General features: G+C 43.8%; 1 protein-coding gene across 2 annotated transcripts in view; it reads right to left on the minus strand.

Moving 5' to 3' along the window:
• The window catches only part of ADAMTS16 (ADAM metallopeptidase with thrombospondin type 1 motif 16), a 142,085-nt gene that overhangs the window by 105,868 nt on the left and 20,692 nt on the right, over positions 1–15,525 (minus strand). For both annotated transcript variants that reach the window (XR_008380568.1, XM_053593313.1), the window contains exon 4: positions 1,217–1,478. Coding sequence is in view for 1 of the 2 variants with exons in the window: in XM_053593313.1 (XP_053449288.1) it covers positions 1,217–1,478 (262 nt within the window). In the remaining variant the exon portion in view is untranslated. The remainder of the gene's footprint in view (positions 1–1,216; positions 1,479–15,525) is intronic.

Below are 15,525 nucleotides of genomic sequence, written 5' to 3' on the forward strand. Positions count from 1 at the left end.
CCGTTTATGGAAACAATGGCGACTTTTCTCTATTTTTTGAGTACAAAATTTACTGCACAATTTAGTAGTCTCTTCCAAAAAACTGCCTTCCACTAACTTCCTCCACTGAGACTCTGAAATGCTACTCCAGGCAACATATGGTGTACACACACACACCAATGTACACACACCCCTATGCACACACACACCAATGTACACACACCCCTATGCACAAACCCCCACACAACTATGCATACACACACCCCACACACCTATGCACACACACACCAATGTACACACACCCCTATGCACACACACACCCCACACACCTATTCACACACACCAATGTACACACACCCCTATGCACACACAAACCCCCCCACACCTATGCACACACACACCCATGCACACACACACCTATGCACACACAAACCCCCACACACCTATGCATACACACACCTATGCACACACAAACCCCCACACACCTATGCACACACACACCCCACACACCTATGCACACACAAACCTATGCACACACACATACATACATACACCAGACGGAGGGCGATCGCCACTGCCCTGCTCACAGAGATATGCCCTGGCCATGCTCCTGGCCTGAGCAACTCTGACACCTTCAGATAAGAGTGAAGGGGCACACTGCTCCCAGGGACAGGATGAAAGTGCCACAAATGCTGAACATGGATTCCTGCACTGAGAGGCCTCCACAGGAAATGTAAACACAAATCACCCTCTAAGTCGCCATGACAACAGAAGACCCTGCTAAAGCCATGGGATAAAGTGTGGGCAAACCAGGTCCCTGGCATCTGCCCTTTAGATGTGGCAAAGTATATAAATATACATTTATATGTGTGTGTGTGTGTGTGCACGTGTGTATTGTACATATATGTGTGTGTATATATATACAGAGCCCTTTGAAGATGTCTGGGAGATTCTGCACCACTGAGCCGAGTGTCACTGCATCTGCCCGGAGAACAGCTCCTACACAAAGGTCATCCACAGTATCTCTGCATCTCCCCCGGAGAGAGGTGGACACAGGAGGTGGACACCGCCCCCCTGGAGGCGACGGGCTCTCTGCAGTCAGCACTTAAGCCTGGCACACTGAGTGGCAGTGAATTACCCTGTGGAAAGACGTACTTTAAAGAAAGTTTAAAATGCCCCCTGGTCTTACAGACACGTCCAAATCATTAAACACACAAAAATAATCGCCCTTACATACATTTCTTGCGTCTTCCACAGAAATGCTGCTTCTGTGGGTGCCTGAGCTGGAGGCTGCCACCGTGCAGGGGTTGACTGGCCGGAGCCCACGTCCTGGTGGTCACCACGCGCTGGGCAGCCCGGGGAGCTTGGGTGTCGGCGGAGCGCTTGTACAGGACGTGGGAGGGTGGCCCGCCCCGCACAGCGCCGCGCAGCTTCCCCTGGAGGTGCACAGGGAGCGGCTGGAGGAAGTAATCTGCCTCTTCGGTTCTTATCATGCCTGACTGGAAAAAAGGAAGAGCAAGAGAGAAACACAATGACGGTTTCAAGGAGGAGATGTGGCCCATCCTCCCTGCTGCAAGCATGATGTTTCCTCCAATAGAAACAGGAGGAAAGAGTTCAGCCACAAAGGCTGAGTCAGGAAATGGAAAAGATTCTACACACACATACACACAAACACACATGCACACACGTGTACACACAGACACACACACGCTCACACACACACACATACACTCCAGGGGCTGAGTCTTGGTGGAAAGATGGGTGGGGAACTGCTCTGGACCTGCCCTGGGGCACAGAGAGTGGGACCCCAACTTGCTAAATTCCGGTAGTTTAAACTGAAAGTATCAAAGGTTCAGGAAGAAACGTGTGCTTGGAGTTAGGGATGAATATTGGTGGGGGTCTCAGAGAACGAGATAAAAGTACAATCCTAATAGAGTAATTTGTAAAACTCTGTTTAGGTGAATTTTAAAACTTAAGGAAAATGGAATGTTTTCTAGAGAAGTATAATTTAACATTAATCCAGAAGAAAGCTCAAGAAAATGTTCTTAGGGAACCAGGAAGTCTCTCCTTCCCAGGAAAACACTAAAAGAAAGTGATGTTACACAAACACTAAAAATGACGCTAACACACAACAGACCAGCTGCATGAGCGACGTTAAACAATATCTTAAGGTAACAAATTTGAGAGACCACCTGTTAGAGTGAGGTGGGTTTTAGAGCTTGATGATAGGATTGTGGGGAGCCTTAGGACAAATAGGCAATTTCACCCTCTGGGAAGGGGCAGTGAGGTGACACTTGGGAGGCCAGCCCTCCTGGAGCCGGGCCATCCCTCCACCAAAGAACCCTTTTGGAAGCTTTGCCAAATACATCCTCTAAGCACATCCTCAATATTGGTACATGTCTGTGAACGTGTGTCATAGCATTGTTTGGAATAGCAACAAACCAAAACAGAATAAAACACAATATAAACAAGAAATAATTTAAATGTTTACCAAGGAATTCAGGGTAAATGTTTTTAAATAACATTTGTATAACTGGAGAGTATATAAAAACTAAAAATTAGATAATTAGATACTGATTACAATCATAATTGAATTTTTCGTGACTTCCCAAAACTGTGGCCAATATTTTCTTTGTAACACCCACATATCTCCCTGCAGTTCTGTGAGGCCTCCTTATACCCCTCTGTGTGGGTGAGGAAACACGTGCAGAGGGGGTAAGCCGTGCTGCCAAGGGCAACTGGTGAGGAGACACAGTGGAGGGTTTGAACAAAATCAGAACAAGTGCAGGAGCTGTAAGTTTAAGGTTTATATCATAGCGTCTCCAAGAGGTATTATTTTTTAAGTACACAAAAGAGCAAATAGCATGATCTCAGTTGTCTTTGTATGTCCACACAGAAAGGATTTTCCTGGCAGACTGAGGAGAAATGGTGGATGCTGGTTACCTTCCAGAGGAGCGGGGAGCACTCAGGAAGAAGGATTGATTTCTACACCACCTTTCTGTATTATTCAAGTTTTTAAAGTCTGTGTGCATTCTTGCTTTAAAAACAAAACAGTGCATTGCTGAGTCATGGGAGAACAGATGAATGTTAGACGTTCTTAAGTATGTTCTTACACACGGCCATCATCCTACGGTACAGTTACTACTACAGGAAATCACAGTGCCATTTACGACTCTCCAGTATTGAGCCCTCCCTATGGCTCTTGTGCTGACATCTTGATAATTCAGTACTACACCCTAGACACTGATGAGGTATTCAAAGACGCTGACACACAGGTGTCTACCCTACATTTGCCTTTGATTTAGGGAGCCACGTGGGACTTGAGGGAGACTTCCCTCTCATCCGTGTCCCCTGTGGAGTACTGTGTGGGGCTGGGCTGTCCTGACTGTGTCTGAGTATTCGATGGTGTGGAGTGACAGGCGTGAAAAAGCATTTTTGCTTTTTTGGACAAGGGCCAAGCACAACTCTGAGGGAAAGACAGGCTGGGAATGGGAGACAGGAAGGAGGTAAGGTCAGGTTTATCAAGCTGTGGGAGACTAAGCTTGGGCCTCTGTGCTCCTCCCTGTGGGGGTGGGGGTGGGGAGTACAAAGCTAAACTCAGAAACTATCGGTGAGGTCATCAGCGCCACGGGGGATGGGGCAGACCTCCCGGGGCCCAGATACCCCCAGCAGTGGGAGGTGAGCCCTTGGAATGTGTGTCAGCAGCCTGTGGGCACCTCTCAGCCTCCAGGCCTCTGCCAACAAAGTGGAGGCAGAAGTCTAATTTAAAGTGCACAATCTGCCAGGCGACCGCCTGTGTGGAGTTCAGTTAAACAGTGGCTAGAGCCAGTTAGGTTTCATCCTTTTTGCATTTTAACTAACTGAGGAGTGGCATACGTGTCAAAATAACGCCATCCAAATGGAGTCTCCGGTCTTGAAAGTAACAAGTGTTTAAGTATTAACTAAAGAAGAAGAAATAATTCATGCATGATTTAAAAAAACCACTCTTCTGATAGGCAAAAATTCCTTGCCTTTCAAACCACCCCTTAGAAGAGCATTAGCTCCTTAAGAACCTGGAGTAGACGTCACTCAGCACGTCTGCAGAAGCCAAGTGGACGCCTGGGAAGAATGGCCGGGGGAGTCCACAGCCCAGCCTTTAGTGTCCAGTTCCAACATGTGTTAGCTGTGTGAATTTGGATAATTTACTCAGCCTCTCTGTGCTGTTTTGTCTTCTAGGAAGTAGATGTCAGGGCAACCACCTTCCATGAGTTTGTAACATTTAACCATAAAATACTTCAAACTCATGACCCACAACAAACATTCAAAACAGATTTGCTCAACACCTGAGTGTTAGTGCCCTGTAACCTTCCCAAACCCGTCTTCATTTCTCATTTTAACTTGACCTACTACTTTCCTTGCTGTGGTCTTTCCTCACCCAAACACCTGTGTTCTTTGACAGCTGTTCCAGATTCAGAACCCTCTCCTGTTTTCAAGGCTGCATCCTGCGTGGTCAGGGCTGCCAGCCAGGACTGCAGACAGGGTGTTGTTGGAGCCGGCAGCTTCTCAATTCTCATTAACAAAGTTGTGATGCATTACACTTGTTTCATAGATAATTTAGTCCAAGTTACAACAGTCTATATGTAAATAACCCCAATTTCAACCCCAAGTAGTAATTGATAAGACTGATAGTTTGATATCCCTTGATAAGCAAGAGAAAAAATAAAAAATATAAAAGTTATTCCATTAGCTTATCACATTATCAGCTTGCAAGCTCATTTAAAAGATTGAGTAAATTACGGAAGATTAATGTTTCTTCTTATCTGAATGAAGAATATTTGGAAACTCACTAAATGTCTCGTGTGAGCTGCCTGAAGCCCACTGTAACCCCTGGAACGCCAGCCGGGTGGATCATTAACCAGGTTCAGACAAGGCCAGTTGTTCTCCCGGCTTCCAGCTGTACCTCTCATGGCCGACCTTGTAAATAACTCTGCACTGGAAAACTCACCCAGAAGGGGAGAACGTGTCTTTTTGCTGAGAAACACTGTTTCCGAGCAATGGAAATAAAGAAAATCCTGAAGCTTGAAAGTAGGGTTTACTTATATTTATTGTTCTAATAAACAGTTATTAGATTTTTATTAATTATGAACCTACTGAGATTTATAAACACTCTTCACAAAAGTTGTGCTAACTACAAGCACAGTGGGGAAGCAATTGGGTTCCTTATGAGAAACGGGCATCTTAATCCCTATATAATTTCATTTTTACTCTCCAAAGTGTCGTTTGGTTACAGTTTACTTATTCTAGGTCTTCTTACTGACACTGTGGAAACACTAGACAATTTCAATTTTTATTTGAATTTTAATAAAAGCCAAACTTCGCTTTTTATTTCTTTTAACTTCAGAACAAGAATGAACCTATGCCCCAAACCTTGGTGTCTTGTCTCATGATTATATGTGAAGTTTGAAAATTAAAATTGGACCAAAGCCGTCTAAGAAGCTAAATAAATCAAACCTTCCCTCCTCCTCCAGGGCCGTTTGGCCACCTGCATCCAGGCAGGCCCGCCGGCATGTGAACAGACAAGAATGGGAGCTCGAAGCACCTCCTGCCCCAGACACAGGAGGTCAGCACATGCTTGGTGAGTATGTGAAAGGACACGAAGGGTGACGAAGCGAATTGACACTGAACGTGGAAAGGCAGGCAGCAGAGAAGGCCCAGACCCCAACAGCGCGAGGAAGGTGATGGAGATGGGAGCGGGTAGCCGGTCCCCTCCAGGAATTCCACGGTGGACATCCCGTCACAAATGTTAACAAACAGCACAACTAACGTGGAAAGCTAAAATACGTTCTCCTTGCTAATCAGTAACTACCGGTTCAAAGAGAAAAAAAGATAACGATCAGTTGCTTATAGAGTGGAAAACGGGGACTCTATAAAAATGGTAGCATCTGGTCATGCTGTCTTCTGAAAAACTCAAAGTTCTGAAATGCCTTATTTTTAAAAAATAAAGAAAACAAACAAGCTACACATTAAATCAAAGACTTTAAAAAATACAAGGAACGACCATCTAGAAACCAAAATGAATCCTAAAAGAAATAAATTCAGGAGAAACAGTAAATCAGTAATAAGTAAAACAAAGCAAACATTAAACTGAAAAAGTTTGTAAATTCAAGACACACTTATTAGACCAAAATGGCCGTAACCTATGAAAATGCAGCGATCAAAAATATTAAAAAGTCAAGAACATGGGAAGTTAAAGAGATAGGTTGACATTGACAATGGGTCATCAAACTTCTCCTGGAGATTAAAGATCATTGCAGGAGGTATTCTGACTTTCCATTTGCTGTGCATTTTGATTTTATGACATCTTTCAGAGTAACCTGATACAAGAATTTAACTTTCTCAGAAGACTTGTTTCAGACTTATGCTGTCAAATATGGGGACCACTAGTGACATATGGGTGTGAAAATCTAATTTAAAGTAATTCAAATCAAATACAGTTAAAAATTCAATTATCCAGTCACTTAATAGCCACAAATAAATATTCAAATTCAAGTTTTAATAAATTATATGAAGTAAAACTTAAAATTTGGTTCTTCAGTTCCTCAGCGATCACCTGTATTACTGGCTACCATATTGAACAAGGAGGGTATTCTCACCAAGGCACAGAGTGCAGCTGGAGAAGGCTGTTCCAGAATATGAGATAATTAACACATCTCTGAAAGCTTATTTCTTAAAACTAGTTTAGTAGGTGAGAAGTTGCCGTAGTATTTCTCGGTAATAAATAGTACCTTTAACACAGAGAAATCTTATAAATCATACCCAGTAGCATCTTTATAAAATAATCCCAGATAAAATATTTAGAACATGCTATCCTCATCTGATCACTTAACAGGGCTGCCTTGGATATCACAAGGATGTCTGAATGGAGGACAACTTCAATCCAGATGCTCAGATCTTGCACTTAAGCATTACCAAGACACAAAGATAAATATTTAAGCAAATGATCATTTAGTCAAGGTATTGAATATATGGCTACTATCTGAGGTAACATGAGCAGAATATCATGGATAAAGCATTGTAATAGACTGACATTTAGATATGAATTGAATTCTCTTCTGTGAGTCATTCAGTGACTCCTGAGTAAATGCTGTTACCAGGTGCTCTACTGGGTCCAGACAAGACCACGGACAGACTCAAACTGAGCAACCCAAATCCTCCATGTTCATGGAGCTTAAATTCCAGTGCGTGTCGAGGGGGCAGATAATAAACAATAGACATAATAAAACATAAAGCATAAGGCGTTAAAGGTAATGAACACTACAAAAAAAATAATAATTTAGGATGAGAAAGTAATCAGAGTGCACAGAAGTTGGGGGCCAGGCACAGGAAGGGGACACCAATTGCCCTCCAGCCTTACACAGCAGCTGCTAATGTTCATGTTCTTTGCAAAATGTCCACATATGATACATTCATCAACCAATAGTAATAGTAACTGTTATCATTACTATTCAGCAGGGCCTGTTCAAACCGGAAAATCTGTCCTGGAAATTCTCTTCCAGTCTATTCGATAAAAGAGAAAGTTTTAAGATTTTGGAGTTTTCCTTATGGCTCAAGGTACCACCACTATCTTCCCCATAGGGCTGTGCTCACCTTTTCCCTACTACCACTCCAGCCCCCACGAAAATTTTACTCCATTTCTTCAGGGAGGGGGAAGCATAAGCCAGATCACCCCTCCTTACAATCCTTCAGTGCTGTCCCTGACTTTAAAATGCAGCCCAGAACCTGCTTTAAGTCTCCCAGAAGCCTGTAGCCTCTGCCTCTGCCCCTGTTGGTTCCTCCTGGGCTCCTGTCATCCTCACTGGCCAGTGCTCGGGATGCTCCTGCCACAACAGCCACCACTTCTGCCCCAGAAACACCAGGGATCACCCACGGTCCTCCCTCCTGGTCACACCTCCCCCAGACCTGCAGGTGCCTGGGTTTTTGTCCCCCATCAGTTTGGAGGGACACACAGGGACTTGTTTGCTTTCCCATTACTATGAAAGGGGAAGCAGATGTTAGACCCAGGACACAGCCCGTGGCAACTTCTTCAGGCCTGTCTTCAAGGGGCAGGTTCCTTGTGTGTTCACAGGGTGTCTGAGTGTGTGTATGAGAGGGTGGGAGGATGTCCTCAGACCTATTTCTGTGTCCAGCTATTTCATGCAGGGGCGATTGGGCAGATTCAATATACATGCTTGAAAGATGGCAAAGAAGATAGTTTAAAGCTGTCCTTCAAGATTGCAGGACCTGTTTTTAAAGAATGCAGGCAGGGCAGCGCCTGTGGCTCAGTGAGTAGGGCGCCGGCCCCATATGCCGGGGGCGGAGGGTTCAAACCCAGCCCCGGCCAAACTGCAACAAAAAAATAGCCGGGCGTTGTGGCGGGCGCCTGTAGTCCCAGCTGCTCGGGAGGCTGAGGCAAGAGAATGGCCTAAGCCCATGAGTTGGAGGTTGCTGTGAGCTGTGATGCCACGGCACTCTACCGAGGGCCATAAAGTGAGACTCTGTCTCTACAGAAAAATAAATAAATAAATAAATAAAAAAAAAAAAAAAAAAGAAAACCTAAAGAATGCAGGCAGCTCATGGGAGACACAGCGCATGCTGCCCTTCTGGGAGAAATGACAAAGGCCTGAGAGCAGTACTGGAACCAGGAGCCATACAGAGCCACACGGGCCACCTGAGTGGGATCACAGGGGTGTCACCACTGCAGTGACACACGGAGGAAGCCAGGCAGGCCCAGGTGATTCTCATCAGAATCACTGTCCTAGTGGGCCTTTAATATGTGGTAGACACCCAACAAGCCAGGCTTTCCTGCAGAGCTTTTCTAAGAAAATTCAGTGATTATTATTTCTTTTAGTAAGTGTGCACAGTTGTACAGCCTTATTCACAATCAAGTTTTAGACCATTTCCATTGTCCCTCAAACTGCCTATATGCCCAAGGCTGCCTCCTGTCCCCAGGGTGTCATCACCTGAAATCCCCCCATTTCTCTGCATACACTCAACCCATCTGGTGTTCAGCTCCTGGCTCCGACCTCCCGCCCAGGTAGGCTGAGCTCAGCAAGCGGCGTGGGGAGCTCCTCCAGGGCTCTCTAGTCCACTCGCCATGACAGGCGCTGGTGCCGTGCCCGGCCCTTTGAGCTCCAGGGTCCAGGAGGGTCACTTCACATTTCTGTTCCTCATACCGATATTGATCACGTTCATTTATTGATCACCTCTTATACTCCTCCCTCTTCTCCAGGCACTATATTACTATATTAATACCTATCATCCTTAGAACAGATTTGCAAAGGCAGGGGTTAGCAGATAGATTTCTGTAGATAACAAATTGAGGCTGAACAATCCAACTGTCCACTATTGGTGAATTAACTGCTTCTATACCATCAGCTGGTGACATCTCCAAACAGTGGAAACTACCCAGCAGTGTGAAGGGTCGTAGGGCTGACAACGCTGTAGCACTTCATAAATAATCTAAAACCACTATGCTGAGTGAGAGGAGCCACAGCAGAGCCCCATGTTGCAGAACTGTTTCTCCACAATGTCCCCAAGACACGCAGAGTTGGGGAGCCGTTGGTGGCTGCTGAGGCTGCAACAGGACAGGGGACCAACTGCTCCTGAGCACATGCGCTCTTTTAGGGACAATGGAAATGGTAAAACTTGATTGTGGATAAGGCTATACAACTCTGCACATTTACTTAAAAAAAAAAAAATCACTAAATTTTCTTAGAAAAGCTCTGTGGGAAAGCAAGGCTTGTTGGGTGTCTACCATATATTAAATGGCTCGCTAGGATACAATTTGACTTTATGTGCAGTTTGTTGTAACTCATGTTTCCTTATCATCAGGCAAGTTGACATCAAACATCGATATTTTCGATGGCAATTGGTAAATATCAAAAAGTGAAAACAAACATCTTTCCAAAAGGAACATACTTTGGAAAGATGTTTGGAGAACACTTAGAGATCTACATCCTTCGTATTAACCTGGATGGAAGTGGAAGACATTATTCTTAGTAAAGCATCACAAGAATGGAGAAGCATGAATCCTGTGTACTCAATTTTGATATGAGGACAATTAATGACAATTAAGGTTATGCGGGGTGGGGAGGAAAAGCAGAAAGAGGGACAAAGGGAGGGGGGTGGGGCCTTGGTGTGTGTCACACTTTGTGGGGGCAAGACATGATTGCAAGAGGGACTTTGTATAACAATTGCAATCAATGTAACCTGGCTTATTGTACCCTCAATGAATCCCCAACAATAAAAAAAATAATAATAAAAAAATAAAAATAGACTTCCCAGTCCATCCTACAATTCCTCTACTAGGTATATATCCAGAAGACCAAAAATCACATTACAACAAAGATATATGTACCAGAATGTTTGTTGCAGCCCAATTCATAATTGCTAAGTCATGGAGGAAGCCCAAGTGCCTATCGACCCATGAATGAATTAATAAATTGTGGTATATGTACACCATGGAATATTATGCAGCCTTAAAGAAAGATGGAGACTTTACCTCTTACATGTTTACGTGGATGGAGCTGGAACATATTCTTCTGAGTAAAGTATCTCAAGAATGGAAGAAAAAGTATCCAATGTACTCAGTCCTACTATGAAACTAATTTATGGCTTTCATATGAAGGCTCTAACCCAACTATAGACCAAGAAGCAGGGGAAAAGGGAGGGGAGGGGAGGAGGGAGGATGCGTGGAGGGAGTGAAATTGGTGGGACCACACCTAGGGTGCATCTTATAAGGGTACAGGTGAAATTTACTAGGTGTAGAATATAAATGTATTAACACAATAACGAAGAAAATGCTGTGAAGGCTATGTTCACCAGTTTGATGAAAACATTTCAAATTGTACATAAAACCAGCACATTGTACCCCATGATTGCATTAATGTACACAGCTATGATTTAATAATAAAAAAAAAGTGAAAACACAGCCTAATGATGGCTTTTGAGACATAAAGCTGGGATAGTCATTTGTACCAACACCATTAAGGTTTCAGTGAATCATGATTCTCCCTGTGACTTCCATCACATGCAACATTCCAGATAGTTACTGTAAACATCTGTTACTATGGGGGCCACATTTGACCACTCACGAATTCCAGCCTCAGTTACACATATGACTGCATATCCTCACACATACATCCTAATCCCACGAGGATCATAAAATCATGACTGGTCCTACTTACAGGCTGCCAGCTCAAATTGCATAATGGTTTTATGATGTGGCAACGCATACTCAAAATGGTCTTTTCTCCAAAGCCTTCCTAACAAGCTGTCATCAAGAATATATTATGCATTTATCATGTTTTATTTCTAGAAATAAAACATTTACAGCACAATGGCTAATTTGGTCCATGAGAATCTAGGATGTTCCTCAGCAGGTCTCCAAAATGGCATCATCAGCACATAATTCACTGCTGAAAATCTTCCTCTCACTTCTAGAGGAACGAAAGGGAAAACAACAAACATGACAAATACACAAACATAATCCAAAAATAATGAAAAGAAAGCAGGCAGGTCCCTTATTGAAATTCACTTCCCATTTCTCTAACATACCACGATGCCACCCATGGGACAGCTTTTCCTGTCAGCTGACAATGATCTTCGCAGCCAGGAAAACAGCCCGGCAAAGATAAAGTAAGTGTGTGTCCCTAAAAGTGACCTGACATCTATTCAGAATCACATCATCCATCTTCCACGTGGACTGAAGGCTCCTGCTATTTGAGTCTTCTGTTAGTCATAATAATTTTAATTCTCTCAACCACCACATAACCTCAAAGATTGATGAAGGTCACCTATATCATATATCCTACAATTGTCTGTGCTTAATAAACATTCACTGACAATGATTCTAACCTTGCAGGAGTTAGTTCTTCCGTAAAAAACTCACAAAGGGAGTATCATGGTTCACTTAAACCTTCACATCCATAGGAGTCCTTTGTATATTTCTGCCTCAAAGAGTTTCTCAAATAGATTATTTCCAATTTGTTACTTAGAACAAGCAAAATCCCATCCTCCTAGGCAATGGAGGATGGGATTTAAAAGGAGAAGTTCATGTGCCCTAAACTCTACTGTTCAGGGACCCCACGCTATCTGTCCACTCTTTTACCCCTACGTTTCTCCATAATTCATGCTCATGAAACAACACTGCTACAGGCAGAGGCCTGGCCCCTGTGTGCTCTTACTTTTCTACAGGCTGCGGCCAACAGACTGAGGCATGGCCATTGTCCCCAGGCAAAAGTTCAAAATCCACCTGTCCGTTTGCAGAGGCACAAACTCTCCAATCTGATGACAAAGATACAGGGAAGATCTTGAAACACAGGAGCTGATCAATAGACCAGGGCTCCATGTACATGTCAGCCATGGACCTGGTACTTATAGCACAACTCTTGGGACAGTCAAGTTATTTATGCTTAGGTCTCCCAATAAAATAATTCATGTAAACAAAAAGGTTTCTAAAAAGAATTTTCTGAAATCACTACCTATGTCTGCGTCGTTCATTGGCAAGTATAATATATGGAATGACAAGCTAGATTTTTTTTTCCCCACAATACAAAGAAACAGAAATGCTCCAGCATAACTTCCCTCACAGATTTCCAGGTGAGACACTTTTTCTGGTCAGCATGTGACAGCTGTCACCACAATGCTCCCTGAAGCCATCTTTCTGTCATTTCTCTATGTGCATTCCTTTGCATCAGCCACTTCAAAAGGAACTAATACTGTTAGAGATGTTGCTGTCACACCAACGCACAGCTCCAGATAGCTGTGAGTCAGACTGAACCAAGGACACCACCCATGATGATTGGAAATTCCTGTAGGACTCCCTTGATTAAATGCTTTGAACACGCATGCTCTCTGCAGTCTCTCCCTCTTTCTCTCTCTGATCTTTCATCACTAAATCATCTAATCAGGGGAGCAGATAACCACCCACCACCTGAGCTGCCCAAGTCACAGAGCCTTCCCAAACCCCCCAAGGAATCTGCTTTCTGAGCAAGTCTGTGCAGAATTACAGTTGTCCACTAGGCACAAACCAAAGGGATCTTTCTCACAAGATCCAGCCTTGCACAAGCAAACAATTAGAACCCCAGTGATGGGAACGACCCAGGAGGAGACGCGGGGGCTGTGGTCTGGAATCCAGGCTGGCTTTCTTGCTGGCCATCAGCTTCTGTTGAGTGAGACGATGTGTCTGACCTACAGATTCCTCTTATACAAAATGGAATAGAATATGGAATATTCTGTGGAATAGAAATGGAATAGAAACTTTTCTCATGATGTTAATATAATCAAATGCAATAGAAGTTCCTAGAATCTGCCTACAAAACAAATGCCTGACACACAGCAAGTGCTTCTTTAATAAGAATTCCCTTCTGAATTGCAGGTTCAGACTTTTGTACCCCCAAAGCTCTTATTTGAAAGTTGGAGAGAATGGAGTCAGTTGAGAGAGGTAAGGTAAGATAAATGATGCCCTTTGAATCAAGCCTTCCAGCCCTCCCCATTGTCTGGTCCCAGAGGAGCCACCATCTGAAGAACTGCTGTAACTAAAGTAGGTCAAATCCTAAGAAAGTTTTCACTTTTTCTATAATAGAAAAACATTATTGAGTGCAGTAGAAGCTGCCCTTCTGGGCAAAGGCAATACACATGGGCTTCGAGAACATTATCAGCAGGAAGAGAGAAAATCATGGGAAGGACACATGAGCAGAAGGCTAATTAAGACGTGATGGGAACTGGGAAGTTTAGCTCATCCCAAAAGGAATTCTATGGCAGTATCTAACCACACGTGGTGGCAACAGCAAGCAGATGCTTCTGGCGCACCTGTGTCTGCGGTGAGATTTTTGCCTAATATAAGAATTAACTATTTGTTACACATATGGGCTCTACCCCTTTGCTCACACTGCACCGTATCCTGTGTCACGGCCACTCTACCCTGTGACAGGGCCCAGAGTGAACCACACCTCTGACAAAAAGTAGATGAAAGACTGAAACCAGAGAAAGGAGAAGTTGGTTGAGGTTGACTTTGAAACCAAGATCAAACAAAAATGACCTCCTGGAAGTCTCCAAATCTAATCCATTTTAGAGTGCAGAAGATAAAGGTGAAACCCAAGCTGTGGATAATTGCCAGATCAGAGGATTAATTTCCAAGCTATACATGGGAATGTGATACAATGTCAAGATGTAATTAATTTGCTTGCTCCTCACAGATGCAGAATAGGGCAGATGCTAACTCCTGATCTTATCCCAGTATTGACAATGCTATGTGTACACAGTAAAATAGGTAGTAAGCTCGTCTATTTTCACATATGAACTGTACAATTGGTGAGATTAGCAAATAATTCTCAGTAGCAAACCTATATACGAGAGGGTCCCATTCTGCACGCAGAGGCCCAGGGCTCCCAGGCACTTGGCTGCCTGGTGGCACCTGGGCTGGCCAGTTCTCAGCCCTGGGTGCACAACATGACCCTGAGTAAGGCCAGGCTGGGGGTTTTGTTTGTTTGCTTGTTTTTAAGTTTTTAAAGTTTTAAGTCAATACAAGGTGTATTTTCACCAGTTTAAGTAAATGTAAACACGTACATGATCCAGTTGGTATTTTAAAACCAAAAATTCAGAGGAAACTGGTGTCCCATAAAGTCCGGGCCACAGCCTGCAGGTCCAGTTACAGGTATTTAGAGATCTCACATCTGAACCTATTTCAAAGATGTGGCATGACCATTCTAAAAACGTTACACATGAAGCAGCTCTGGTGCTCTCCCTAGTGGGGGAGGCACAACACGTGTGTTGCTATATTCATAAGAGGGGTAATACCCGGCCATTCAAAGTGTCGGGGGTCGGGGTCAGTAATCTCAATTTTAGTAGGATGCATATACCCATAAGCTATTTCTCAATAAACATCCTCTTGGACCTCTGGAGGCTGGGGAAATACTGATTGCCATCAGGTCCGAAACAGTTTTTAAGTAGCAAACATACAATTATGTTCAGCATAAAGCAATTTTAGAGATTCAGAACAATGATGCTGAGTGTGAAGAAAAGGCCAAATTCATCACTGGCCTGCTTAAGAACAGACAGACTTCTGTTTCTCCATATGGCGTGCTTGTTCAGCACAGCTCATGTGTGTGTGTCCATGTGTATGTGTGTGTACTTGTGTGTACGCGTGCGTATTGAAACATTTGCTGTTTTCTCCCAAGCCTCCTAGACATCCTCATACGTCTCGGCTGGAGCAGACCGTTCTTCTTTTTGGCTGATTGTTCTGTGATCTGTGTCCCCCGTTACTTTATCACCTAAAGATGATCTGCAGAGGGAACAGCCAAGAGTTGCCTGTTTCAGGTGGGCGATATCTGCACATATAAACAAGGTTGAAGGCTCCTCTGGCTTCTGGGGGTCAGATATAAAGCCAAAATGTTGGCTACTCTGGGCACTGTCTTCCCTTATGACACCATGTTAAGTGCAAAGTGATCTCCCAAGTGTTGGCGATGGACGATGACTTTCTCCCCAATGTGTGGGCAGAAGCAGTGACTGTAAAGTGTTGCATGGAAA

This window comes from Nycticebus coucang, chromosome 1 (assembly GCF_027406575.1).
Source record: "Nycticebus coucang isolate mNycCou1 chromosome 1, mNycCou1.pri, whole genome shotgun sequence".
In the NCBI taxonomy this organism is placed as follows: Eukaryota; Metazoa; Chordata; class Mammalia; order Primates; family Lorisidae; genus Nycticebus; species Nycticebus coucang.